Source organism: Ictalurus punctatus, chromosome 9 (assembly GCF_001660625.3).
Source record: "Ictalurus punctatus breed USDA103 chromosome 9, Coco_2.0, whole genome shotgun sequence".
Lineage (NCBI taxonomy): Eukaryota > Metazoa > Chordata > Actinopteri > Siluriformes > Ictaluridae > Ictalurus > Ictalurus punctatus.
In genome coordinates this window covers 9,204,359-9,230,240 of record NC_030424.2, presented here as the reverse complement: position 1 = coordinate 9,230,240, position 25,882 = coordinate 9,204,359, and the positions used below count along the sequence as shown (strand labels likewise).

Here is a 25,882-nt window from a genome sequence, read left to right as displayed (position 1 = left end):
TTTAATAACTGTTGCTGTAATTATAAAGACTGTCCTGCACTTATCCCAAGAGTCTTCACAATCTGTTCATACTGAACATCCTTCAAACACACTTAGTACTGTTTATCTTTACTCTTCTATACATGTATACTATATTTATAATCCCACTGTCTGGTGTCACCCATAAGGAGATGGGTTCTCTTGTAAGTCTGGTTCCTCTCAGGGTTTCTTCCTGGCCACTGTTACTTCTTGCTTGCTTATTCAGGATCTATAGCCAGATCTCTGTAAAGCTACTTTCTGACAATACAAATAACATTTAATTAAATGACGTTGATGCCCTTTAAGTCAAATGTACACAGCAAAATCACCAGTGTTGATTCATCACCCACAGTGTTAAATTTACACCCATGGTGTCTATATAAGTCCTCAAATAAACTCAAATAAACACTCTGGGTGTTAATTCAACACTAGGGATTTTACTGTGTAATGTCTTGAAGATAATATGATGAGCTCAGTCACCTTGACTATCGTTGCAGTGCTGCAGGACTCATGTTCACAATATGCTTGTATATAACTTTCTGTATATTCATAACTTTTGTCTTTTTACTATATGACTGTTAGCTGTAATCACAACATTAGGTGTCACCTAGAAAAAGGTGGGGTCCCCAGCGGAGTCTGATTGAATGTCAAGGATTCTTTCTATTTTATCTCAGGGAATTTTGTCACAGAGAGTTTGTCTCCTCTGGCTTGCTCATTATGAATGTAGACCCAGAGCTGCTTTATGACCAAGTATATTGTTAAAAAACACTATACAAATTAAGCGGAGTTGGGTTTAACTAATTAGTAGTTACTAGGTAAGTATACTGGCAAAAGACAGCATGTGCAATAAGACAGACTAGGCAGTGAATTGTGGATCCATGAGGAAAAGGTTAATTATGAGCTCATGATATAACCAAGGAAGGATATGGTTTCTGAATGCTTGTTCATTCCACCTGTATTCAGTAGCTAATGTACCTATAGTCTGCATGGGTATCTCTCCCATTATTTGAAGGACAGCAAACTCTCAAAGAAAAGCCATTCAAATTGCAAATACATACTATGTCTGACAAAGGAAGAACTACTTGCCCAGGGTACCACTGTAACAATCAGTTGTGAAAGATCTAATAAGATCTTGTATTTGGTAACAGATGAATGTGATCATGAACTTAGAAATAGAGTATTCGATGTGATCATGCCCTTTTGGTGGACAGCATGTATATTATATGAAAAGTGATGCAGAAATGGTACCCTTTCATGATATATGCTGTTGTATCCACTGAAAAATAATTATTAATGTAACTGGGCATAAATTACTAGACTAGACCAGTTATGTTCCTAACTAACATAGATTAAGTCTAGGCTAGGTAAGTATAAGTGTATACAAACCAGTTTTCCTCTGGAATGTGTACTGCCAACATCTGCAGAGGATCCAGACATTGCACCTGCCAGCCATGTCTCTCACTCACTCGAGCTGTGTCCACCTTCAGAAAGGTGTTGGGCATCCGGCTCCATAGAACTGATTTAATGGTCTGGATATCCAGACGAGGAGGACATTGAGGGATTGGGTTTTTGTGTTCACTCTTAAAAATTGCTGATGAAAGGGGCATAGCATTCTGTGGTGGAGAGATCATAAAAAACATTTCCTGTCTTGTTGCTCAATGTCATGACAAAGCATAACATATATAATATATATATATATATATATAAATATAAATATATATATATATAAATATAAATATATAGATATATATAAATATATATATATATATATATATATATATATATATATATATATATATATATATATATATATATATATATATATATATATATATATATATATATATATATATAAATTTATTTATTTAATTTTACAAGTAACTACAAGAACACAAGTTTGTCTAATGTTTCCAATTATTGGTTTTGGCTTATGCAATGTACAATGCATTTAAATTTTCTGATGCAAAAATAAGTAAGTTTCAATATTTTTCAAATTATTGTAGGAGTCACACCCAACCACAAGAAAAATTTAATACAGCTTAATTTGGACTACATACTTGTATAAGAAGTAGCTTATTTTGTATACAGCGGTCTTTTCATTAGGGTGACACAATTATAGATTTAATAGCATGTAAGCTGTATTTAATGCCCTTTATACCAATTGCAGTTTGCATGAGTTAGAGTCTCAGTAATCTGAGGATTAATATGAGACACGTTGTATATTGTGCCACATTAAGTCACATTTTGCACTGTACCTGATCAGATTTGTACATCTGATTTATAGTAATTTATAATGCATAAAATGATAAAGAAATTTTCTCAACATTACAAGAACAAATATTATACAACACATTTAGATCCAAAGCTTTAAATATGTCATCCTATCATCTAAAGGGCTGTTACAATCCAGTGGGTATTAATCTAAGATTATTTATGAGGGTTAGAGTTCAAATATATCATTTAAACATATTAATATATTAACTATTTAAGTTCAATATAGTTTTATAAATTAATAAACAGTATCTATTACTAATATGTATTGTCTTTTGAAAGAACTGGAGTTAAACTGTTAGGGAAACATGCTAACCTTGATCTTTGTCAATTCAAACTGGAACAGATTTGGACTGGTGGGACGTACAAACACAGCAGGGAAAAGCTTTGTATTTGACTCCACCTGCATACCAACACAACCCATCAATATCAATCAACACATCAATACATCTGCCTTTGAGAGAAACCACAGTAATCTAAGTCACTTTATTATAGAACAAATAGCTCATGTGTGCTCTTGCATTTGCAATGGTAGCCATGGAAATCACCGATATAAAATGGCTCTGAATTAGCAACTCATTTTAAAGGTACCAGTCCTTGTAAAATTAGTATATTGTCTGTGTTTGAAGGATATAAGAAAGGGAGAGAGGAAAACAATTTTGTGGGGTAAGCATGATGATGAAAATCTTTGTAGTAATACATAGTGCGGGACGTCATTTAATAAAATGATGAACTGATTTGAGAACTGAAAATGGTGAGAGAGAAATGAGAAACTGAGTAAGTATGTCAGAGGCCAAGAGAAATGATAAAATAAAGAAGATCAAGACAATGGGGAGAAGACAGAGGTAGAACAGAGAAACTGCGCATGAATGAGATAGAAGCCAGCAAGACAACTGCTTGAAAATATTTTAACTGGCTATGTTTTAACTTTCTATTAATCATAACATGAACAGAGACTAGATATTGTTTGACTGGTCTTAAATGTTTTTATTGGTCCTCACAAATATTAAATATGTATTTAATATGAAATATGCACTGTCTGAGACCAAAGTAAAACTAGGAGCACCAAAAAATTATAAGACCAGTAATACAACTGAACATAGTGTGTACTACCTCATGTATTGCTATGTGAAAATCAGAAGATAACATGGTTCCATGCCACGGAGTAGTGGCAGTGGCACTAAAATCCTGCACCTTTAGTTAACATCTGTTACATATGGGTGGCTGTGGCTCAGGTGGTCCACTAATCGTAGGGTTGGCGGTTTGATTCCCGGCTCACATGACCCCACATGCAAGACCCCATAACTCCTTGGGCAAGACCCCAAGTTGCTCCTGATGGCAAGTTAGCGCCTTGTATAGCAGCTCTTCTACCACTGGTGTGTGAGTGTGTGTGTGAATGAGACACAGTGTAAAGTTCTTTGGAACTGCTAAGGTTAAAAAAAAAGCGCTATATAAGTGCATACCATTTTACCATTTACGTAGACTGAAAGTGCAATGAGAAAAGCTAATACTAGTGTATGCCATAACACCATAATAAACAGTACCTGATATGAGGCAGGAAGCTCTCTGCCATTGACAGTAAAGGCCACCAAGCCAGTAGCCAAATCAATGTGGCAACCAATCTCCAAATCCACATTACTTCTGCTGGAGGAGTGGCCGGAGCTAATGGCATCACCTCCCCACACCATGTAACAGTTACTCCTTCTAACACTGCAAAACAGGGCTGTGTTATTCTAGCATATATCCAGAACAATAAATCTACAAAGTAGATCAAGTATGTAGCTTTCATGGACCCAATTCAAGGAAGTAGTTCAAGGATATACCTTTCATGGACTCGACCTCGCTCGTCCCCTAACGTAACTGTCACAGTTCGGGTCTTGCTGAGATTAAAGTAGTTGCTATAGTAATGGTAGTCCGGTGTGACCCAGCCAACCCACACACATGAGGGATCCTGACCAGCAAACACTCGTACTGAATGGTAGTACTGTGGAAAACAGTTTCCTCAAAATTAAAATGTTTATTGGTTGGTTGAAATGATTGATTTTGACTGCCTCTCACTAAGACCTTATATAGTAAATGTATGTGTATGCTAGTAACTAATCCCAATTTAAACATTGCTTATAAGAATTATAGAGTATACCAAAGATTTTGCTGAGTACAGTAGTTAATCATCTATGAATATGCAGTCCCCCCTGGAAGTATTGAAACAGCAAGACTAATTCTTTTGTTTCTGCTATACACTGAAGGCATTTGGGTTTGAGATTAAAAGAATATAAAATAATAGAACAGAATGTCATATTGAATTTCCTGATATTTACATCTAGATGTGTTACTCAACTCAGAACATGACAACTTTTGTTGGAACACACATATTTTTCAAGTGATCAAAAATACTGCAGCATGTGAATGACAGGTGTTTCTTTATACCCAGGTGTGCCATGTTAGAATGATTGTTTAAATAATGAATAGATCTGAATATCTACTCTTGGGTTGAGCCCTGGGTTCTGCCTGTGAAGACTGCATTTGTTGTTAAAAAGGATAAACCTACATGAAGACAAGAGAGCTGTCTGTGGGAGAAAATCAAGACATTTTGGGCTTGCATGGCTGCTTCTAGAATGGGCTTATTTAACTTTATTGATGATGTAACTAATGATGGTAGAAGAATGAATTCAAAAATCTACAGAAACATTCTGTCTGCCAATTACAGATAAATGCATTGAATCAAATTGCGAGGAACTTCATCATGCAGCAAGACAATGACCCAAAACATACTGCCAACAAAACACAACAAAGGACTTTATCAGTGAAAAATGTGGAAGGTTTTAGCCTGGCCAAGTCAATTACCAGACCATAACTCCGTTGCAAATGAGCAGCATTACACCTCCTGAAGAGGAGACTGAAGAGAGAAACTCCCCAAAACAAACAACAAAGAAACAAGCCTAGAAAAATATTACAAAAGAACAATGCAACAGTTTGATGATGGACAGTGGGTCACTGGGTTGATGTAGTTATTGCAAGCAAGGGATATCCAATCAAATATTAAGTGTTATTTACTTTAATTTACTTTATATATATTTGCTCACCTAAAAATTGTGTGCCAACAAAGGTGCCATGTTCTAAGTTGACTGTATAATCACAGCTAGCCAACAATATTCAGGCTATTTCTCTGCTAAAAACATAACAAGCTAGTAGTATAGACATCTTTGTAACCTTGTAACTGCTGTCAGTTCTCACTAATATTAGTGAATAATGATGGAATCATGCTTGTAAGAATAAAGTGAACATATATATATATATATATATATATATATATATATATATATATATATATATATATATATATATATATATATATATACACTGTTAAATAAAATCATACTTTTTTACTAGTGATATTTAGATTTTTTCAACCGTGAATAGAATATGCCATAACTTCCAGTGACTTACAGTTGTTATGCTACTATAGTCAATTCTCCTCCCCTCATCTATGTGTTTCATAGATTTGACAGGATACCTGTGAAACAGTTAAAAGTATACCATATCAGCATATCATCCCTGGTAAAACTAACATATAATGCAATATATAAACCAAGTATAGAATGTCTAGTTGAATGTAGCATGAGTCAACTAGACATTCTGTACTTGGTTTATATATTGCATTATGTGTTAGTTAAAAATTAAACATAAACAAATCAGTATTTTATTATACACGTGAGGAAAGAAGGGTGCATGTTGCCTTAGTGGTTAGCATGTTTGCCTCACATCTGCAGAGTTGGGGGTTTGATTCCCGCTGCTGCCACGTGTGCAGAGTTTGGATGTTCTCCCTGTGCTATGGGGATTTCCTCTGGATACTCCGGTTTCCTCCCCCAGTCCAAAGACATGCATGGTAGGCTGATTGGCATGTCCAAAGTGTCCATAGTATGTGAATTGTGAATTAGTGTGTGAATGTGTATGTGATTGTGCCCTGCGATAGTGATGCTCCCTGGGATAGGCTCCAGGTTCCCTGCGACCCTGTAAGATAAGTGGTATAGAAGATGGATGGAAGTGGGGAAAGAAATTCTGGGTCTCTCAAAAATGTGGTTGTTATGATGTGAGGTGCTTTGTTATGAAATAATTTAACAAAAAATGTTGTTGTTTTTTTTTGTTTTTTTACAAATAATTTAGATTTACAATATGTGTTTTACTTAAAGTGGTTTTTGAACATCCCACCCCAGATTTAGTCCCCATTTGCTGTTATAATCAGTCCCTACAGGACTTTAATGCAAGAAATGAACGCAAAATCAAGCAAATGCCGCAATATTCAGAAGAGCTTGCATTTTTTCAAAATTACAGATTTACCCTTTTTTATTCATGTGTCGAACATGAGTACAGCTAAAAGGTCTCATTTACCAACAAACATCACTGCAAAAGAAAATTTAGTGCAATTGCAATTTCACCAATTCAAGTAGTTTGCTGCAAAAAAAGCACAAAAAACCTCTGCAAGTTGCATCACAAATTTTGAAAAAAGCTACAGCAAAATCAAGCATTTTTGGCCACAACAATCACAAAAACACTGCAAAATCCTGTACAGACTGAATCTTTCTACTACATTGGGAACATGGCTGTGTGGATTTGCAAATTCAGCCACAAGAACATTAGTGAGGTCAAGCACTGATGTTGGGTTGGGAGGCCTGGCATGCAGTTGGCATTGCAGTTCATCCCAAAGATGTTCAATGGGGTTGAGGTCAGGGCTCTGGTGTAGGCCCCTGAAGTTCTTCCACTCCAACTTCGGTGTCTTCAGTGCACCTCCCTTTGTGCACAGGGGCACTGTCATGCTGGCACATGTTTGGACTAGGCCCCTTAGTTCCACTGAAGGGAAAGTTTAATGCTACATCATGCAAAGATATCTGTGACACTAGTAGGTTCAACATCCTACAGTCGTGTGCTTACAACTTTGTAGCATCCATTTGGGGAAGGCCCATATATGGATGTGAAGGTCAGATGTCAACAAATCTTTGGTCATATAGTGTATACTATGGGGGAATTTTGCTGGTATGGTTTTGCTGGTTTGGGTCCACTTTTCCCTTTAGAAGGATGAGTTGATGCAAATCAATACAAAGCTATTCTGACTGATTGCTTTTATCTTATGATGAAATACTGCTATCCTGTTGGAGGTGATCTCTTCCACAATAACAGTGTCCCATTCACAGGACATGAGAGCTCACTGAATGGTTTGGTGAGTATGAAAATTATGTAAATCACTCTTGTGCCTTCTCACTCACCAGGTCTCAACCCAGATGAACATGTAAGAGAGATCTTGGACTGATCTAAGGTGTTTTAAAGCTGCTTTGGTGAGTCGTGGTGTCCCAATACCATACTAAGACACTTTATGTTGTTCCCCTTTAATTGGTTAGCCATATATAAAATTTTCATTATAAGACACTAGTTCTTATAGAATGCATCTTAATTTAATGTTGCTTGAAGTGAGATAGAATAGTTTCACCTGTATTTGAGTTTGAGTGGCTCTTCTTCATGCACTCCATTCACTTCAGTGGCAGGGACGCTCTTGTAGGTGGAGTGGAACTCGACAGGCATACTCAGACGACAGAACACCATGTCAGCATTGCTGTTCTGTGTCCCAAATGTCTTGTGAGTCACTTTTAGACATGGGGGGCTGTCAATAGTCCCATCAATCCTCGTGACCTGCAAACATCTGGGCTTTAACCTCTCACCATGTACTGCTTATTGTGTAAAGTCCTTCATGGAATTCCCTTAGTTTAAAATAGGCCAAAATGCTTTATATATACTCTGTATACTGTATATCAGCACAAACCCATTAAAAGAACAGACTGTCTAAACACTTTACACAATTTCCTTTTTATGTAAACTTTGGATAGAAGGTCACTTGCCTTGCCACTTGGGAAACCAAGAAAGTGTTTTTAACTTCAAATTGCCTGCTACTAATGTTTTGATCTATATAATCCATTTGTATCAATCTGGAAACAGTATGCCAGAAACCACATAAGCAGGTGTACTTTAGTAATTTAATAATTACTTAACTTTAGATTCATCAACTACATTAGGGCTCTGAGAAAAATTGTGTAAATAAGACTTCTGGCTGTAGTATCACTAAAATGTGCACAATACAGTATATATGACTTAGCATGGATTTTGCTTTTGAAAATCCACAAAGGTAAAACTGAGGGACACACTTCAATGATCAATGTTGCATTTTCCATGGAGGAAACTTAGGCCTTACCGCAATATGACTATGATCTTTGGGAACGTTGAAAAAAGTAGGGAGCCGCTTGCTAAACCACATGGTGACCTCTCGGTTCATGTTGACAGCAAAAGGTTCAAATCCCTCTTGCAGGCCACACATGGTGTAATATTTGAAGGTACTGGCATCCTTGCCTAGGTTCATACGTCCAACTTGGGAAAGGCCCAGACTACAGACTGGAATAAAGCCTAGAGATTACAGAATAAAATAAGAATTGTTTTGTAGTCTATAAAAATATTACAATGTGAACTGCATATATATACATATATATACATATATATATATACACACACACACACACACATATATATATATATATATATATATACATATATATATATATATATATATATATATATATATATATATATATATATACACATATATATATATATATATATATATATATATATACATATACACACACACACATATATATATATATATATATATATATATATATATATATATATATATATATATATATATATATATATATATGCACATTTGTGAAATTCATTTATAAAACACCTCATATTACATGAATGTAAATAAATGGAGAGACTGTTAAAGACACTAAACTACTGTAACTTTAATTTCACCTTTTACTTGCACATAAAAAGTAACTAGGCATAATCTGTAATATAAATATGATTTCTAAAATTATTTTTGTCAGTAATGAAGAGGCAGGTGAATAACTGGATAACTAAACTTTTTGTTTAATTAAAAAGAATTTTAAATGTAAAAAGCTTTTACTACACAGGTTTTGATTACAAATTTGTGCTTTCTTTTTGGACTGCATTTCTATCCAATATTTTGTTCATATTTGTTAGAAAAAAATTAATCCCACTATGGCTGTGTGGCAAACCTGATGAAAAAATAAGACATTCTCTCTCACCATCCTCAGTCTCAAAGTCAGCAAAGCAAAGTTCTGAGCCCTTGTTTGTAATGAGTATTTCTCCATTAAGCGTGAAGATCATGGATTTGTCCTCCATGTTAATCATGCAGCCCACCACATCCCCAGCATGCCAACAACGACCAAACAAACGGCTGCCCTGGTGAAGACGATGACCCTAGGAGTATAACAATAAATAGAGTTCATACTCAAACCCATGTGTTAGGTTACAAGTTTCAGTAGACTTTCCGGAAGATTTCTTATAGTTACTTGTACAACCCCAATTCCAAAAATGTTGGGACGCTGTATAAAATGTAAATAAATGTAAATAAAAACAGAATGCAATAACTTGCAAATCTCTTAAACCCATATGTTATTCACAATAGAACATAGAAAACATCAAATGTTTAAACTGAGTTAATGAACCATTTTAAGAAAAAAATAAGGTAATTTTTAATTTGTTGGCCACAACATGTCTCAAAAGAGTTGGGACAGGGGCAACAAAAGGCTGGAAAAGTAAGTGTTACTAAAAAGAACCAGCTGGAGGTTAATTGGCAACAGGTCAGTAAGATGATATAAAAAGAGTATCTTAGAGAGGGCTGCAATGAGTAGTCTGAATAATCAATATGAGGTCTCACAGCACTGTGCAAAAGTATTTTCAGTCCCAACAGATTTGAGGCAGTTTTACAGTGGCCCAAGTTCCCTGGGATAGGCTCTGGGCTCCCTGTGATCCTGTGTAGGATAAGCAGTATGAAAACTGGATGGATGGATGGATTGATGGAAGTGTAGCCATTTCATAGTTTACGTTTAATTAGAAATTTTCAGCCTCTTTAATTTTGGCTTGTTAAGATTAATGATGCTAAACATCTATGTCATTGAGTACAATTTAAACGTAGAGAGAAATATCCACTTAAATCCATAAAATCCATATCCATATCCATAAACGTTTCTTGTGTGTTTATAACAAATTTCTTACAAGATTAAATTCCTTATTTGTAATTTAAAATGGTAATTGGTATTGGAAACAGGGGAAAAAAGAATAGATTAGTCCTATAGGAGAAATTCATAATGTAACAGGATGTTTTGTTAATCACAGTTTTGTTTTACGTTAATTTTTTTCAAATGCCAAATGTTTAATCAGACTTATCTATTATTTCTTGACTAATTAACATGATTAACCAACGAGTAAAATATTTATTTATTTTTGCAGTCCTAATTTCAACAAACACAATTTTGGACCAAATTGTTACGAAGTGAAGACGGAGACAAGAGCGGGCGAGCGGAGAGATGACATGAGGAAGAATCCAGAACGAGAATCGAATCGGGACAGAACAGGTAAGCTATGTATCAGGGGCGTAGGCAAAAGCGTAGTGAGAGATGAGCGTTAAGTCGAGCACCAGGGAAAACACTTCTAATGAAATTGGCTTGGTAAACAAACAGAGACGAGGCTGCTGAGCGGTTACTTCGCAAGCGGCCCATGCTAGGGAGGCCCTTATATAACCTTAGGTGTTTGCAGGTGTTCGTAATTAGAACTCCGGCGGACTCGAGCGCGGGTATGACTGGGACGTGTAGTCCTCCTCCGCCACGTCCCTGGACGGCACCACACTTTGTGTCGTAACAGAGCCCCCCCCCCCAAAGGGCTCACTCCGGGAGCTGAATTTCCCCGAGGCCTCCCCCCACTCAGGGGGGCCGGCTTGTCTGGATGAGCCGTATGGAAGTCCTTACGCAGGCCTGCGTCCAGAATGTCTCGGGCTGGGACCCAGCACTGTTCCTCTGGTCCATACCCCTCCCAGTCTACCAGATACTGAAGTCCCCCTCTCCTCTGTCTGGAGTCTAAAATGTCGCGGATGCGGTAGGCTGGGCGGCCTTCTATCTCCAACGGTTCCGATGGGGAATCCTCCGGCACCGCTGTGGCCAAGGGGCCTGAGATCACAGGTTTGAGAAGTGAGACGTGGAAAGACGGGGCGATGCGACTGTGTCTCGAAAGGTCCAGACGATACGTGACTTCATTAATTTGCCTCAGAATTCGGAAGGGCCCGATATACTTCGGTTGAAGTTTTGTGCCCGTGAGGGGTCTCAAATCTCTTGTGGAGAGCCACACCCTGTCCCCGGGTCGATAATTAGGCCTCTGGCACCGGTTGGCCTTTCGTTTAGCGATGTGGGATGCCTGCACCAGCTGTTGATGGGCACGCTCCCAGACCTGTTCACTTCGGCGGAACCACTCATCCACTTCTGGCGAGTCCGTGTGAGACGCGTTCCAGGGGAATAATGGAGGTTGGTAACCCAAGACACACTGGAACGGGGTGAGCTGGGTGGCAGAATGCCGTAGCGAGTTCTGGGCGTATTCTGCCCATGGTAGGTACTGACTCCAGTCCCCTGGGTTGGCAGAGCAGTAAGTCCAAAGAAACCGTATGACTTCCTGGTTGGCCCGTTCTGCCTGTCCGTTAGCCTGGGGGTGGTAACCGGACATGAGATTAATGGCGACTCCATCTTCCTCATAAAGCTGGCCCAAACCCGCGATGTGAACTGTGGCCCCCTATCAGTCACAATCTCCACGGGGATGCCAAAGTAGCGAAAGACGTGTTGAAACAGGAGTTCCGCCGTGGTGAAGGCAGAGGGGATAGCTGGTAATGGAATTAAGCGCAGGGACTTTGAGAACCGATCTACGACCACCAGTATCGTGGAGTTCCCCTGCGACTTTGGCAAGTTGGTTCTGAAATCGAGGGCCAGATGGGACCACGGATGTTCAGGTATGGGTAAGGGCACCAACTTCCCAGCAGGGAGCGCATAGGAGCCCTTGGATTGAGCGCAAGAGGAACACGAGGATACGATGCGCTGAACCTCTCTGGGCATGTTGGGCCACCAGTACTTCTCGGCCAGCAGTTGGTAAGTGCGGCGGGCCCACGGGTGGCCCGTGGCCAAAGTCGTGTGGGCCCAGGTGATGAGTTCGAGATGGTACCGCTTAGGCACGAACTGTCTGTCAGGAGGACAGGCTGCTGGGATTCTTGCGCTGGGAATACGGGCTAAGTTCTGTGCTAGGGGCCACTCCAGGGCGCCCACTATGCAGGAGGGAGGCATAATGTAACTCTCTTGCTCCGTCGGCCGCTCTGGGGCATAAATGCGAGACAGGGCATCGGCCTTTGTATTCTTTGAACAAGGTCTGTAAGACAGGGTGAATTGGAACCTGGAGAAGAATAAGAACCAGCGGGCTTGGCGAGGAGTGAGCCGTTTGGCGGTTCGTAGATATTCCAAGTTCTTATGGTCTGTGAAGATAACAAATGGGTGTACTGCCCCCTCCACCCAGTGTCTCCACTCTTCTAGGGCCAGCTTGATGGCCAGAAGTTCACGGTTCCCCACATCATAGTTGCGCTCTGCTGGCGACAACTTCCGGGAAAAAAAGGCCACGGGGTGTAACTTGGGACTCTCGCCAAACCTTTGCGATAGAATTGCTCCCACTCCCACTTCCGACATGTCGACCTCCATGACAAACGACCTGGAGGGATTCAGGTGTCTGAGAATGGGAGCCGTGGTGAAAGCCCGCTTAAGTCTCTCCAGAGCCTCCTGGGCAACTGGGGTCCACAGCAGTCACCTGGGCTTACCTCTCAGGAGCGACGTCAGGGGTTGCACTACTTTACTGAAGTCTCTAATGAATCTTTGGTAAAAATCTGCAAAGCCAAGGAAACGCTGCAACTCCCTGATGATTCGCAGAGTGGGTCACTCCACGACCGCCTGAATCTTACGCTGGTCCATGGTGACTCCCCTTGGGCTAATGGTATACCCCAGGAAAGAGATCGTGTGCTGGTGGAATTCGCACTTCTCGGCCTTTACGTACAGCTGGTACTGCAGGAGGCGTTGCAGTACGTGCCGGACATGCTGGACATGTTCCTCCAGGGAGATTGAATAAATCAGGATGTCGTCAATGTAGGCGATGATGTACCTTCCTAGCATCTCCCTCAGAGCGTCGTTGATCAGATTCTGGAACACGGAGGGGGCATTGGCGAGCCCATACGGCATGACCAGGTACTCAATGTCCAGAGGTGGTGCTGAAGGCCGTTTTCCACTCGTCCCTCTCCCTAATACGAATTAAGTTATAAGCGCTGCGGAGGTCCAGCTTAGTGAAGAGGGTGGTGGACCATAACTGTTCCAAGGCTGAGGGGACGAGAGGCAGCGGATATCGGTACTTAATGGTCACTTGGTTGAGGGCCCGATGATCAATGCATGGTCGGAGGCCCCCTCCTTTCTTTCAGGGGATGTGGACGGTCAGATGTACCCCTGCCGGAGAGCCTCCTGAATGTACTCCTCCATGGCCTGCTGCTCCACTTGGGAGAGCGGGTAAACGCGGCCCCGAGGTAGTCTGGCCCCGGGGACGAGGTCAATGGCACAGTCGTAGGGTCTATGAGGTGGGAGACAACTGGCCCTCTCCTTGCTGGACAACTCATGGAGGTCGTGGTATTCGGGGGGAATTTTAACTGGGACAGGCGACAGGGGACTCTCCACAGTCGTGGTGGCCAAAGGGTCCGTGGGGCCCCTCAAACAATTCTGCAAGCAATACGGGGACCATTGGGTGAGTTGCTTGTCAGTCCAGGAAATTTGGGGGTTGTGCAGTTCCAGCCAGGGGAGTCTGAGTATAACGGGGTGTCTGGTGGAGACCGTGAGGTAAAGGACCAGAGTTTCGTGGTGAAGGGCACTAACTTGAAGGCAGACAGGGTGTGTGCTGTGAGATATTACACCTCCCCCTATAGGCGACCCATCAATGGATTGGAGCTCACGAGGATGGAGGAGGGGACGTATGGAAAGGCCAAGCTCCTGCGGCGTCTTCTCGTCTATGAAGTTCTCCACTGCTCCAGAGTCGATGAGTGCTGAAAGAACAAAAGAACGGCCTGAATGTTCTATCACGACAGGTACAGAAAATACGTGAGGCATACAAGACTGGTTAGGACTCACCCGGGCATGACAAGGTGGATTGTCTGTACACCTCCCGTGACCTCCTGTGACGGCGTTGGTGTCCTCACCGCAGTAGAAGCACCGGAACTCATTGCATCTTCTCTCCCTCTCCTCTTCGCTGGTCCGTGCCCTTCCGAGTTGCATGGGTTCGCTTGCTGCGCCCGGCTCAGCTGGCAGTAAACCGTGCGGTATGGGACGGTTGGTACAGCGCAGACGATCCAGCCTTATGGTCAGATCCACGAGGTCATCAAAAGTTAGCTGTTCAGCCTGACAGGCCAACTCTTGCAGTAACTCCGGATCGAGGCCACGGCGAAACGCGGTCTTAAGGGCTGGTTTGTTCCAGCCACTTCGGGTAGCGATAGTGCGAAATTCTAGCGCGTACTCTCTTGCAGTACGAGAGCCCTGTTTGAGTTGCATGAGCTCATCACCAGTCTCCCAACCATCTGGAGAATGGTCAAAGGTGCGCTGGAACCGGGCAAGGAAGTTATAATAATGAGGGTCTGACATCACCTCCTCGCTCCGACTCAGCCGTGGCCCACGCCAAGGCTGTTCCGGAGAGTAATTCCATAAAATGGGTCAACTTACGGACCTCAGGCATCTCTGGGTGACTCTCGAAGAACAGCGCACATTGTAACATGAAGCCTTTGCATCGCTCTGGCTCCCCAGCGTATCTCTCTGGTGTGGGCAGAGGCGGGTTGTGCGCCGGCCACGCAGGAGTGTGAACAGCCGGCGCTGAAATGTGCGCAGCTGATGTCGGTTGAACATGCGCTGGGTCGGTCGGCGGTGGTGACGCGAGAGCCAGGGGCGTGGCGTTGGTGGATGCAGAAACGCTCAGTCGCAAGACTTCAGCACGCAACGCGGATATCTCATCCCGGTACCCCGCTAGCGCACAGCTTTGTTCCAGGATGACACGTTCCCAGTCCGAGGTGCCCGCTGCCTCCATAGTACAGCGAAGTAATCTGTTATTAAGCGTAGACGGAGACAAGCGCGGGCGAGCGGAGAGATGACGTGAGGAAGAATCCAGAACGAGAATCGAATCGGGACAGAACAGGTAAGCTATGTATCAGGGGCGTAGGCAAAAGCGTAGTGAGAGACGAGCGTTAAGTCGAGCACCAGGGAAAACACTTCTAATGAAATCGGCTTGGTAAACAAACAGAGACGAGGCTGCTGAGCAGTTACTTCACAAGCGGCTAATGCTAGGGAGGCCCTTATATAACCTTAGGTGTTTGCAGGTGTTCGTAATTAGAACTCTGGTGAACTCGAGCGCGGGTATGACTGGGAAGTGTAGTCCTCCTCTGCTACGTCCCTGGGCGGCACTACACTTTGTGAGCTGCCGCGCCAATTTTGCCGTGTCGTAACACAAATTGGATTTGAAAATCTCATAGCACCAGTAGATTTCTAATTTATGACCAAAAAATGCACAAACACAAAATATTTGGCTTGAGCCCAATCAAAATGTAGCAACACACCAGAATTAATCAACAAATTATGCTTGCATCAGCGTGAAAGCGAGAGCCCTCTTAGTCTTTTCAACTCAAGTTTCAAGCAAGACTCATTTATATTAGTTGTAGGCTTCCAATCCTACAAGGATAAAGTGTTTTCCACCTTCTATATGTTCATATATATATATATATATATATATATATATATATATATATATATATATATATATATATATATATATATATGTATATATATATATATGTATATGTAAGTGACATTTTAAAAACCCAACATTTTTGAAAATTGATTTCTAGATGTCTCTTAAATCAACGTCAAGTGTTAGTGACTAAGCAGCTAGTATATGGGATAAGAGACGTTGGTATAGGTATTTATAGATGGGGTGAAAAGTGCTAGCTAGTCCATAAAAACATTAGCCATAGAATAGTCATAGGCTACATTACATTCTTTTCTTTTTTTCAACAGTACAATTTGTGTTTTGCACTTGGATTGTAATAAATGAATCATGTTTTGATTTTCCAAGTTGTCCATCAGACAACATTTAGTGTTGATATTAGTGTCAGGTATGTCAGGAGGTGAAGGTGGATGCAAATGCAGATATACTTAGTAAGTAAGTTACTAACAAAACCAAAGACAATAAACTTGAACAGACGACACAAAGCAAAGAACATAAAAACTATTTAAACAATACTATGGCAGACATGACAACACACAGATACAACAAAAACTTGACAATGAAAGACACAGAAACCAGAAGTTTAATGTCTGGGGTGCTTATTAGGATTAATATGAAACAGGTTTGAGTGATCAGTGAGACATACGACATGATAATGTGATATGCTGGGGTTGATGGGTAGTGTAGTTCTACAGTGTATTCAGTGCAATTAGCCAAGACTTGTACGGTAAACTTAATACTATGTTCTCAAGACACCTAGCTGCAGTATTATACTTTTCTATATATCTCAAGACTGTAATATCTTCAGGTGTTTTTAGATTCATTTTAGTTGTCACTAGAGCCAGTATATTATAGTCAAACTCAACTATAACTGACTATAACCAAGTTTTGTAATCATATCTTTCGTAACAGCTAGTAGGATCTCAGTGCTGTAACAAATAACAGATGCTGAACAGATGCAACAGATCGTAAAATAACAGATGCTGTAAATATTAATAGACATAGTTCTTGTGCTGTATCTCCCTTGTGTTCTTAGTTGAGATTATTTCACTTAATGTGTCTATAACTTAGTTTGCTATAGCTTTGTGTATTTATGATTTCCCTTAACAATCAGGAACATTAACAATTTGGAATCTCAGTAAAGTGCCATTCATTTCCATATACAAAATATGCTCTTTTTAAGTACAGTACTATTATGAAAATAATTGTAAACAAAGATTCCTAATTAATTCCCCTTAACCTTTCAGGTACTGTAACTCTGGTACTAGAGTGTGAGTATACTTTATAGATTTTCCATTTATGTAAGACCTGAAGTAATCAGTTAATAATCAATTAATAAAAGTATTGTTGTATTAACACTGATCTGTGTATGGCAGAAGTCAGTCATCCATATGCCAAATCATGGGCTGTGTCTAGTAAAAAATGGATCAAAAACTCACTTTATAACCATCAAAGACGTAGGCCTGATCATCGGTTCCCAGTTCCACATCAGGCCGCACACCTGGTCGAGCCCAGCCAACCCTCATATCTCCTCCAGTCACCACTTCAAATTCAAAATACCACTTCCCTGTTTTCACTGCATACGTCCTCTCTAAACGGAAAAAGCGAATCTTATCGATACTTAGTCTCTCCATCACTTGACCTGCAAACAGGGATAGAGAGCAAGAGAAATTAGGAAATGCTGAATGGTCATGTCCCACAAATAAAACGGCATTAGCTGGCAAGGTATTAAGTAAGAATAAATGAGTGGCTAAGCTTCTAGCTAACTAGTTCGTTTAGTAGCCATTGGCCATGTCATATCTTATGTATGTATAAAGACTTCTTGTCTACTTGAACAGTACAAATTGTAGTTATTTATTTTTTACCTTTAAATTGCAACAATTCAGTCATGTACAGATTTTCCAAACTGGTCCATAGACATTTTTAAAAAAACTTATTTAACATTCCATGTTGAATTAGATACGTTAGATAGCTAGATAGTTAAATTGTTTGAGGTAATTCCATTTGATGCATCCTCCCTCATTTGATCAAGACTACGTTAGGTATTTGAGTGTTCTTGGGGGCAGATGGCTGAAAAGGATTCCAGTACAATTTCCTCTTTATTAGCAAAATTCATGCTGACTATGTCAGAATATACTTAATTTCTCTCAAATTAAGTCTAAATAATACTAGCAAAGAAACTAGACTCTTTGAGCAACAGGAGCCTATCCTGGGAACATTGTGTGTGATGTGTGAATACACCCTCTCTGGGACAAAAATACATGACAAGGCACTATGGACATACTCATGCACCTAGGGGCAATTTACCATAGCCAACCAACCTACTGAAATGCTTTTAGGGAGGTGGAAGGATCAAAACTGCACAAAAACAATAACCAAAGCTCAGAATTGAACCAGGGACCCTGGAGTTGTGAGCCATGAAACAACAAAACTATTCTTGGTCATGGAAAGCAAATAGCTGAATTAGTTATGCATGCTTATATTTACTAGACTATGCTAATATCTAGGGGGGAAAATAGTCTGTACAGGACTTCACAGAGTTTATTTGTGATTGTTGTGTCTAAAAATGTAACATCATCAATCAGTCTGCAACTCATGGGGCAAATAAAACACACTGCACTCTCCACTTCTTGATTTTCAACCTCTAAAACCAAAGTTAACCCACACACCCTCCTCCTCTATGCAGTGCTATTTTTACAGAAAAAGTAACAGGTGATAATCTTTGCATGATTCATTATCGGCATTGGGTGGAGTCGGACAATGCCTTGCTTTAAAATATATCATCATTGGCAACCATTAATTATTAATAAATATTTAAGAAGTGGAAAAATACCACTAAACATAAAAGTGCACATGAAAGTCTTGCTATTTTAAATAACACATGATTAAAATTCCCTAAGGCACTCACCCCCCTCCTGATCGGGAGGCTCGATGTTATAGCCATATCCAATTAGTGTACGGACGGTTTCACGCAGGCTGTCTCGGTTTGACTTCTTGGTGCGTTCATCAAGCAATGCATATGGCACAAGACGGGGATTGCGCTTACTTTTCAGATCCTAAACAGATATAGAGAGGGAGTGTTATACAGTGTTATTTAGCTGCCCTGCTCTAGGGGATAGCATTCTAAACTGCTGTGTTATGACTTCCCTGCTATGGTTTCCGCTCATGGGAAAATTAATTATCCATTTTCCCCATTATTATTTTTATGCTAACATTCTGCTTTATATTACTGTTCTGTGGAGATGTGAAAAAAATTGTAGCAGTACAATTATAGAGGAGACACACTGTAAAATGATGACACATACTGTTGTTTGTCTTATTGCTGCTGCTGTTCTGTGTACTGTTTTGTGTTACATATGCTGTACATATCCTGTGTATTGTGCTGTACCTGTTTTCTTATATTCAATGTAATACATGTGCTAAATACAGTCTTGTATAGATCTATTTTTTGTCTCTTATGTTGCACCACAAAACAGTAAATTTTTTTACTATTTTAAATATGTTTATGAGTGGAATGACTATAAGAATACTTCTTGTTGTTTCTTTCAGTCTTGTAACATGTAACCCCAAAGCCCAAACCATAAAAAATATCAAGGGTTGATTATTTAGTAAATAAATGTCAACAATAAAATGAAAACACCAAATGAGAACATCAGCCTGAACTGAGGGTTTCATTACCTGCTGTATGCCATAGGTCCAGCCTTGTTTGACCCGATCTTTGGCCCAAACGTTGTGTGCGTTCTCGGCCAACTTGTCCACAAGGAGCTCTTGCGCAGGGCTCAGCTTCACTTCTGAAAGCTCCAGTGGCATGGGCTTGTAGCCATTAGACATCATGTAACTTTGCAGCAGCACAAGATTTGTTTTAGAATGAGGACGATTACAAGTTTGATATATATAACATATTGTATGTTAATAATCTGATTTTAAAAAAACACAGTTTTATAATACAATGTATGTTAATAATCTGATCATTAGCTTATTTCCATTACTAATAACTCAGCTTTTAGCATTCTGGTATACTGGTCTGATTTTTAATGTAAATCCAGATATGCTCTACAACAAACAAAGTGTATGTAATACTAGGCTCAAATGCTTTTTTTAAAATTCATACGTAGCGTATAATTAGTTCTTATAATCTGACTAGATTATGAATCACACTAATCCTCTAAATTAATATAATTTGCTGTTGCACTTGATTATCCACCAGCAGGTTACCACATTGGCCACTGAGCTCTGCAAAAGACTTACTTCTTTGGGAGTTTCACTTTTTTTAGCTCCTCTTCAGCGTTGACACTGACCTGAACCACATGGCAGCCCAGAGCCAAAAGAGTCCTAAAGAGACATTATCCAGAGCTGATGAGAGATTATGCTCACATTGCTTTATGCCAGGGGTTCCCAAACTATGGTTCGCTTGATTTACAAATGGGGTGAGGAGAGAAACATCTCCTCTTTTATTTTATTCATTTATTTTACCAATTAATAATAGAAATAATGAATATGGATTATGTGTGCCAATATTTTAAAATGTCACATTCAAACAAGCTACATTTATATTAATTATGAATGTGATATTTTATTAGTTTCTGCCATCTTGACACAGTGCACTAGTGTAGAGTATCAGCTCCTGTCCATCTACCTTAAAACAACAACCACTAAACAAACTAGCGGCGTATCTCAAATCACATATTTCTGTACTATTCTAGACCATTATTGAGTATTTACACTAACTGGTTTTCTTTTTACACTGAGTGTTTGAATTTTTAGAAATCTCTAATGTCACCTTCAAACTTACCAAAAAGTCTGTTTAATGCCAGAAAGTTTTAAAGAGAAACAGAGCTGGTCAGTGTGATTAATGTCTCTGTTTACAAAATCGCTAAACATTTTACAGTTTCACAGAGACTTGATGCACAGGGATGTTTTGGCTCTGCCATCTATAGTGGATGTGTTTTTCTATTCTTCCAGATACATAAGATTCACAGGCGAGAGTGTGAACAAAGGCACTAACGTTGCTGCTGCTTCTGCACATGCATGCAAAATCATGTGTCAAGTATGAACCAAATGAACCCTTTGCTTTGTGTTAGGCTGTATCACTCCACCCCAGCGTGGATTATTTTTCTTTAACAACACAACATTTCCCACTAGACTGATAAGTCAGTGCAAAGAATATTTATTTGGTGTTTAGTCACTTTTTGTTTAGTTACACATACGTATGGTACCATAATAAAATGTTCTAATGTTAATAATGTTTCTAAATTACAACTCTGGTATTTAAACATTTCGGGTGGTCAAGGCTTGGGGTCACTGAAAATTTATAATGTCCATTTGTGGTTGTTTGGCTAAAAAGTTTAGAGGGAACCCCTTCTACACAATGACAACTTAAACTCTCAACAAATTCTTTGTTTGTCTTTCAACACACAAAAATAGCATGATTCCACAAAAGCAGTGGTGCAAAGAGAGTAGTACGATGCTCTGTAAAGATTACAAGCATAAGAGACTTTTCATATATACTATACAAATGTCTGCCAAAATACAACATATCTTTCCGTTATACCTTTAAAATGAGTCTGTACCTCAACGTTGTCTCTGTTTAAAAAATAATTGCATTTCAGAGACATCTGATTAAATTGTGATTGGATCAAGCTGTCCCACTCCAAAGACAAACAAGGTCAGCATATCCTGTTTAAAAAAGCTTACAATTTGTGAAAATAGGCTATTTTGCATGACCTGTAATCCAAAAGTCCCCTTCCACAACCAAGAGCTCTTTTAATTTGATCAGTTATTAAAACAAATACAACTATTTGTTAAATAAAACAAATTTCATAACACATTTCCCTAGCAAGACTGTATGAGATAATGATAATGTATGAAATATCATTTAAACAAATATATGGTCTCATACCAATTTTAGAAGATATAAACTGATCAATTTGTGTGTTTCTAGATGTATCTCAAATGTTTAGAGCACCTCAACAGGCAATCACTTGTAGGATGGCATACAAACACATTCATCCACACCCATAGAGGGCTTACTTTAATGTCTCTGTTGACATCTGCAGGTTGTAATTCCTCTCTGTTTCAGGCAGCTTTGAGAAATCCACCAGGCAGGGGTGCTGCCTTTTATTATCATCTCTTATCTGAGGAAGAATAAAACATAAATCATTTTGGCAAATTGGATCCAAAAAAGATGTATAGGACAAACGGCAAAACACTGACGATGCAATACAGATAGCTATAGCAAAGCTGAAACTGACTGAAGATTGCTATAAAGAGGGAAAAGAAGAGCATAATGAATGGTACTCAAAAACACACAGATTTGGAAAGAAGGAATGGCATTTTAGTGGATATTTCACATAATGTAGAGGAATCATGGTCTGGAATACTAATGCCCTGGTTTACAAACATTTTGTGTGTAAAAAACACCATGCAAAAAACACATGCAAGCGTATTTACTATTAGGATTTATGGAAGACTGCATATATCATATGAGCAAAATAGCATGTCTTGTCCATTTTGTAACTTTCAGTTGAAAAGTACAAAATACATTACTAGGCAAATAAAATAAAATAAAAAATGAGGCCAAGCCCAAAATGGCAAAACATTAAGCTTTTACGGTCTTAACAACAAATCATTAGTCAGAAAATTAGCAAAAATTTAATAAATGCACTCCTGAGACCTCCTGTGCCACCATTTGCTCGTTTACTTTTGCTGCAGTGAACTGTTTGGGGGAAAAGCTATAAATAAGGAAATTCACTTATATGTTCTTCTTGTACACAATGTAAAATTATGAAAATGATTAAAATGGTTGATGTAAAATTCAAACTAACACATGTATGAGTGTACAAAATTTAAAGAAAGATAAATAATAATAAATAAATAAATACAATAAAATAAAAAGCTGTCCACAAGTTTACCCACAAGGCTTAAACATTTAAATAAAAGGGAAAAGCTATCATATACTGAGTTATTTTATCTATTTGTTTAATTCTTGCTAATGTCCTGACCAATGAGTTGTTGTTAAGATCATTAAAAGCTTCATATTTTGGGCTTGGTCCATTTTTTTTTTCTTGCCCAGGAGTGTACAGAATGCTGTTTATGTAAATAGAGATTATCACCCACAACATAATTTACTGCAGCCTGAAAGTCACTTTGGCAATAATGATTGCCTAACCTAAGGGTAGGTGTTAAATTCATGTATGCCCATTTCTGCTATGTAAAGGCAAAATAAAATGTTTGGGTTACACATGTAACCCTGTTCCCTGAGAAAGGGAACATTTTGTGAGCTACATGCTGTGGGAAGCGCCCTCGCGTATGACCAGTATCTGAAGTTTGTGTAACATCATGCTTATTTATAGACCATGATTAGGTGACATGGCAATTATGCGCATCATGTGATATAAAAACAGCACCTATGAACCGCGCCATCAGCCTCTATTATCTGAAGGGAAGACGCAATTCACAGGCATGCCCCAGTATGACAAAGCTATGCAACATCTCGTTCTCTTCTCAGGGAACAGGGTTACAAGTGTAACCCAGACGTTCCCTTTCAAAGGGAACTCAACGCTGCATGAGCTAAACACAGTGGGAATGACAATACCCACTCCGTTATACTGAGGGTATGGCCTGTATAAAATGATCCGAGACCGAGGGTTTTTGCAAAACATTCAATCCCGGGGTGGAATGTATATCCAGGCTGTAATATCGAATGAATATGTGTGGCGTAGACCACCCCACTGCAGCACACACATCTTGTAAGAGTACCCCTTTGGACAAAGCCTTTGAGGAGGTGACACCCCTAGTGGAATGAGCCCTTATGCACAGAGGCATAGCGAGACTGCACGCCTCCTAAGCAATAGAGATTTCTTCCAGAATCCAATTAGCGATATGCTGCTTCGACACAGCATCACCTCTACTGTTGCCACCAAAGCAGACCAGCAGCTGCGCAGACTTACACCACTGGCCAGAGCGGTGAACATAAGTACACAGAGCCCTTACTGCACACAGTAGGTGCAATTTCTCTTGTTCCGGTGTGAGGAACAGAGGAGTGCAGAAGGCCTGCAACACTACTGGCTGGGCAGCAGATGTAGGCAATTTAGGAATATAATCCACCCTAGGATATAGGAAGGCCTTGGCTAATCCAGGGGCAAAGTCAAGGCAGTCAGGGACAACAAAGAGTGCTTGTAGATCTCCTATTTGCTTGAGAGATGTCAGGGCCAGCAGAGTCTCTGAGGGCTGAAATGGGCCACCTGACAGACCTTCCAGGACCACAGAAAGGTCCCAGGAAGGTATGCGTGGTCTGCAGATGGGCCTGAGTCGACTGACACCATGCATAAACCTTGATGTTAGAGGATGTTGCCTCACAGAGGCTCCATCAAGAGGGGCGTGGCTGGCCAAAATGGTGGACATGTAGACCCTGATGTAGAAGGAGCCAACCCTGCTGAGAAACGTCCTTGTAAGAACTCCAGGACTGTAGCTATTGCGCAGTTCACTGGGTCTAGCTGACATTCCTCACACCATAAGACAAAAAGTCGCCACCTGAGCACATACAATTTCTTCGTGGATGATGCTCTAGCGTTCAACATCTATGAGCTGGTGACCCTCAGGGGCCAGACCCACAGTTTCCATAGTTCCTGCCGAGGGTGATAAATCAGCCTTCTGGCTTGAGACAGTAGATCCCTGTGGATGGGAATCTCCCAAGGAGTGCCGTCCAGCACAGATATTATCTCTGAGAACCATATCCGAGCTGGCCAATAAAGTGCTACTAGCAGCACACGTAGACAGTCTTGGAGAACTCTCGGTAGAACTTGTGGGAGCAGAGCTATCATGGGAAAAATGTACAGATGTGATCTCGGCCACATGTGCACAATGCTGTCCAGCCCCAAAGGTGTGGGAGGATTGAGGGCAAACCACAGTGGGCATTGTGTTGTCTCCTCAGAGGCAAACACATCCACTTCCGCTTGTCCGAACCTCCACCATATGGACACCACCACTTGTGGGTGGAGCCTCCAATCCCTGGGCCTCAGCCCCTGCCTCAACAGGATGTCTGTTTGCCCCCACATTCCAGTTGCCCAGAATGTAAATTGCACTCACTGACAAAAACTTTCCCTCTGCCCAAAGAAGAATTAGTTGCACCTGCCTGAACAGGGGGTGCGAACATAATCCTCCATGGTGGTTGATATGTGAGACCACCGCTGTGTTGTCTGTCACAACACATGGTGACCTCTCAATTGAGGCAGAAAGAATTTCAATGCTAGAAACACGGCCCGCATTTCTAGCCAATTTATTTACCACTCCAGATGCGGGCCACTCCAGAGACCGTGAGCTGGACAGCCATCTAAGAATGCGCCCCGGCCTGTGAGGGAGGTGTCTGTCATTACCGTCTTGTGATAAGGAGACACCCCTAGAGTGTGACCCAAAGCTAGAAACTAGGGACACCTCCAAATTCCCAGAGCACGTAGGCATCGCCACGTGACACTGATTACTCTCAGAGGTTTCATCCTCAAACAAAATCCCCGACTTTTCAGCCACCACTGAAACGGTCTCCTGTGCAATAGGCCCAATGGTATGACGTTGGCTGCTGCTGCCATAAGCCCCAACAGTCTCTCATAGAGACTGGAGTGGATGCCCAGATCCAGCTTTATCTTGCTCAATGTTGATACGATTGACCCTACGCATATTAGAGTAGAAATGCCCTCATGATAGTAGAATCCTTATAAACTCCTCTACACTGGAGAAAGCATACTTTTCTTGAGGTTCAAGAATGACATCCATACACTTTGTGAAGGTGTATAAGGGGATAAAGCTAGCCTGAAGGGAAGAACCTGATATCGGTATGTGTTGCCTCCAAACGCAAACCTCAGAA

General features: G+C 40.4%; 1 protein-coding gene across 1 annotated transcript in view; it reads right to left on the bottom strand.

Moving 5' to 3' along the window:
• LOC108270491 (ryanodine receptor 3) overlaps window positions 1–25,882 on the bottom strand; it is a 232,279-nt gene that overhangs the window by 95,575 nt on the left and 110,822 nt on the right. Inside the window, exons 22-34 of the mRNA XM_053682611.1 lie at window positions 22,054–22,157; window positions 20,272–20,355; window positions 19,702–19,861; window positions 18,932–19,079; window positions 17,463–17,665; window positions 9,447–9,621; window positions 8,528–8,736; window positions 7,772–7,971; window positions 5,737–5,803; window positions 4,113–4,273; window positions 3,834–3,999; window positions 2,606–2,692; window positions 1,405–1,631 (exon numbers count right to left, since the gene is read on the bottom strand). Coding sequence (XP_053538586.1) covers window positions 1,405–1,631; window positions 2,606–2,692; window positions 3,834–3,999; window positions 4,113–4,273; window positions 5,737–5,803; window positions 7,772–7,971; window positions 8,528–8,736; window positions 9,447–9,621; window positions 17,463–17,665; window positions 18,932–19,079; window positions 19,702–19,861; window positions 20,272–20,355; window positions 22,054–22,157 — 1,991 coding nt within the window. The remainder of the gene's footprint in view (window positions 1–1,404; window positions 1,632–2,605; window positions 2,693–3,833; window positions 4,000–4,112; window positions 4,274–5,736; window positions 5,804–7,771; window positions 7,972–8,527; window positions 8,737–9,446; window positions 9,622–17,462; window positions 17,666–18,931; window positions 19,080–19,701; window positions 19,862–20,271; window positions 20,356–22,053; window positions 22,158–25,882) is intronic.